Here is a 1,909-nt window from a genome sequence, read left to right on the forward strand (position 1 = left end):
TGGGGAGAAACTGCTTCACCACCCCTTTGCTGTCAACCTGGGGACCAGGGCCAGGTCATCAGACACGAGCAATGGAGAGATTTATCAATGAAATTAGGGGTTGAATCATATCCCACTTACATTAAAACATTTTTTTAAATTGCAAATCTGTACCCCCACACAATGTTTGGAAATGATAACGTCCATATCCTCAGTTATTATCAAAATCTTCCCCCACAGTACAGACAAGTAGACTAGAGAACACAAGAGGGAGAGAGATTTGTTTATAGGTCTGTTTTTTATCACACATTGTTCCTTGGCATTTAAAAAAAGTTTACACACTTTACTTTAACTTGAGTGACAAACTGTAGACAGTACTTCAGCTTTTACCAGAGTCTTTTTAAACACGAGTATCTGTACTTCTACTTGAGTGAAGGATGTGTGTACTTTTGCCTTCTTTGGTGGTCAGTATGAATACATCTGGTCTACTTACAAAGACAAGCTCGTGTTTGGCCAGTGTCTTGGACGTCCGTATCTTCTTCTGAAAGGAGCCAGACACATCTGTCTCCTCGTCTCCTTCCTCCTCCTCTTCCTCATCTTCATCACTGAGGTGAACCACGGTCTTCCGGCGGGTCGGTCGACCCACGGGTCTGGGCCCGGTACCGTCGTCTGACAGCCCGCGACGATCCAGGCGGCTCTGACATTGGCTACAGTCCCGGATGTAGTCCTTCACCTGCTTCAAAATACCTGCAGGAACAGCGTCACAAACATTGACAAGAAACGTGTTTACGAACTCCAATCGAAAGACTTTACTGTTTAAAACGGATGGCTAAAGTTATTATATTCCTCTCACACGAAATATTTCCACATTAACCCCTTGAGGAGATATTGCAGAGGTATTCTCAGCCTTTGCCCAGGGCTCAGCTATCAGCTGATCTGTAGTTAGCAAGCTAGCTAGCTAGCTAGCAGCTAGCCGGTTGTGGTGTGTGATACAATGTTAACGTAAATCACGAAAGAGGGCGACACGGACTCATGACGTACGTAGTTTGTCGACAACTAGGTTAAACGGAGGCGCTTGTTTGTGGTGAATATCTGGTTATCTAGCTGCACTTGCACTTTAGTTCAGTAAACACATACCTCGCCACCAGTACTTTTGGGAGATGGATTCCCAGGTTAAATGCTGATTTATGTGTTCTCCTCCGGCAGTAATGTGACACTGATCAATAAGTTCCTTCCTTCGCCCGTCCTGCAGAACCACTTCCAACTCCGTAAACTCGTCCAGGCCCTTCTGTCGTCTCTGGTAGTATAGAGTCCCATTTCGCATGACATAACATGCTGCAGCTTTCCGTATTTTTCTCTTGGTGTTGCCATGCGTCCCCGGAGCGTACGGCTCCCGCTCATCAGTCAGATACCGTCTGATAGCTAGGTAGCTCTCCTCGCACGACATAACCTCAGTCAGCCGCTCGCGAACAACAAAATAATGAATCTATTTCGAAGGCAAAACCCCCTTAGAGTTTTTAATATAAAACTACAATTTTTAATTCGTTTTCAGTAACGACATAGTATAAATAAAGCAATATTGAGGCTATATTTCAAATTGTTTTCTAAGGTGGAACTGCAATTCGTGACCGTCAGGGGTGGACTTGCATGAACAGACAAAATGGCTGCTGCACAACCGGATGTTGCGTGAGAATACCGGAAAAATGGGAAATTACCCAGTATTGTTATGTACCAACACGGCCACAAGAGGGAGCTCAATCTAAACCTATCTCTAACACACTACTCAAATATGAATGCATCGACAGGTAGTTTAATGGGAGATGGTGTTTGCTTTGAATGACATAAACGACCCCTTTGAGAAATATGAACAGTTATGCAATACATTCTATAGAATCGTTTCTTTTATTTTTTAGTTTGATTTAAACACAAC

The 1,909-nt window shown here is 43.7% G+C and overlaps 1 protein-coding gene across 1 annotated transcript; it reads right to left on the reverse strand.

Annotated features, from left to right (window-relative positions):
• Positions 1–4: 4 nt before the first annotated feature.
• Positions 5–1,623, reverse strand: zbtb11 (zinc finger and BTB domain containing 11; the record flags this gene model as incomplete). The annotated part of the gene is made up of 3 exons (XM_047037302.1): positions 1,117–1,623; positions 473–726; positions 5–37 (listed from the first exon to the last, which is right to left on the reverse strand). Coding segments are annotated over exons 1-3 (597 nt in total), but the record flags the coding sequence as incomplete, so codon positions are not given.
• Between the last annotated feature and the right edge of the window lie 286 nt (positions 1,624–1,909).

This window comes from Hypomesus transpacificus, chromosome 16, assembly GCF_021917145.1.
Source record: "Hypomesus transpacificus isolate Combined female chromosome 16, fHypTra1, whole genome shotgun sequence".
Taxonomy (NCBI): Eukaryota; Metazoa; Chordata; class Actinopteri; order Osmeriformes; family Osmeridae; genus Hypomesus; species Hypomesus transpacificus.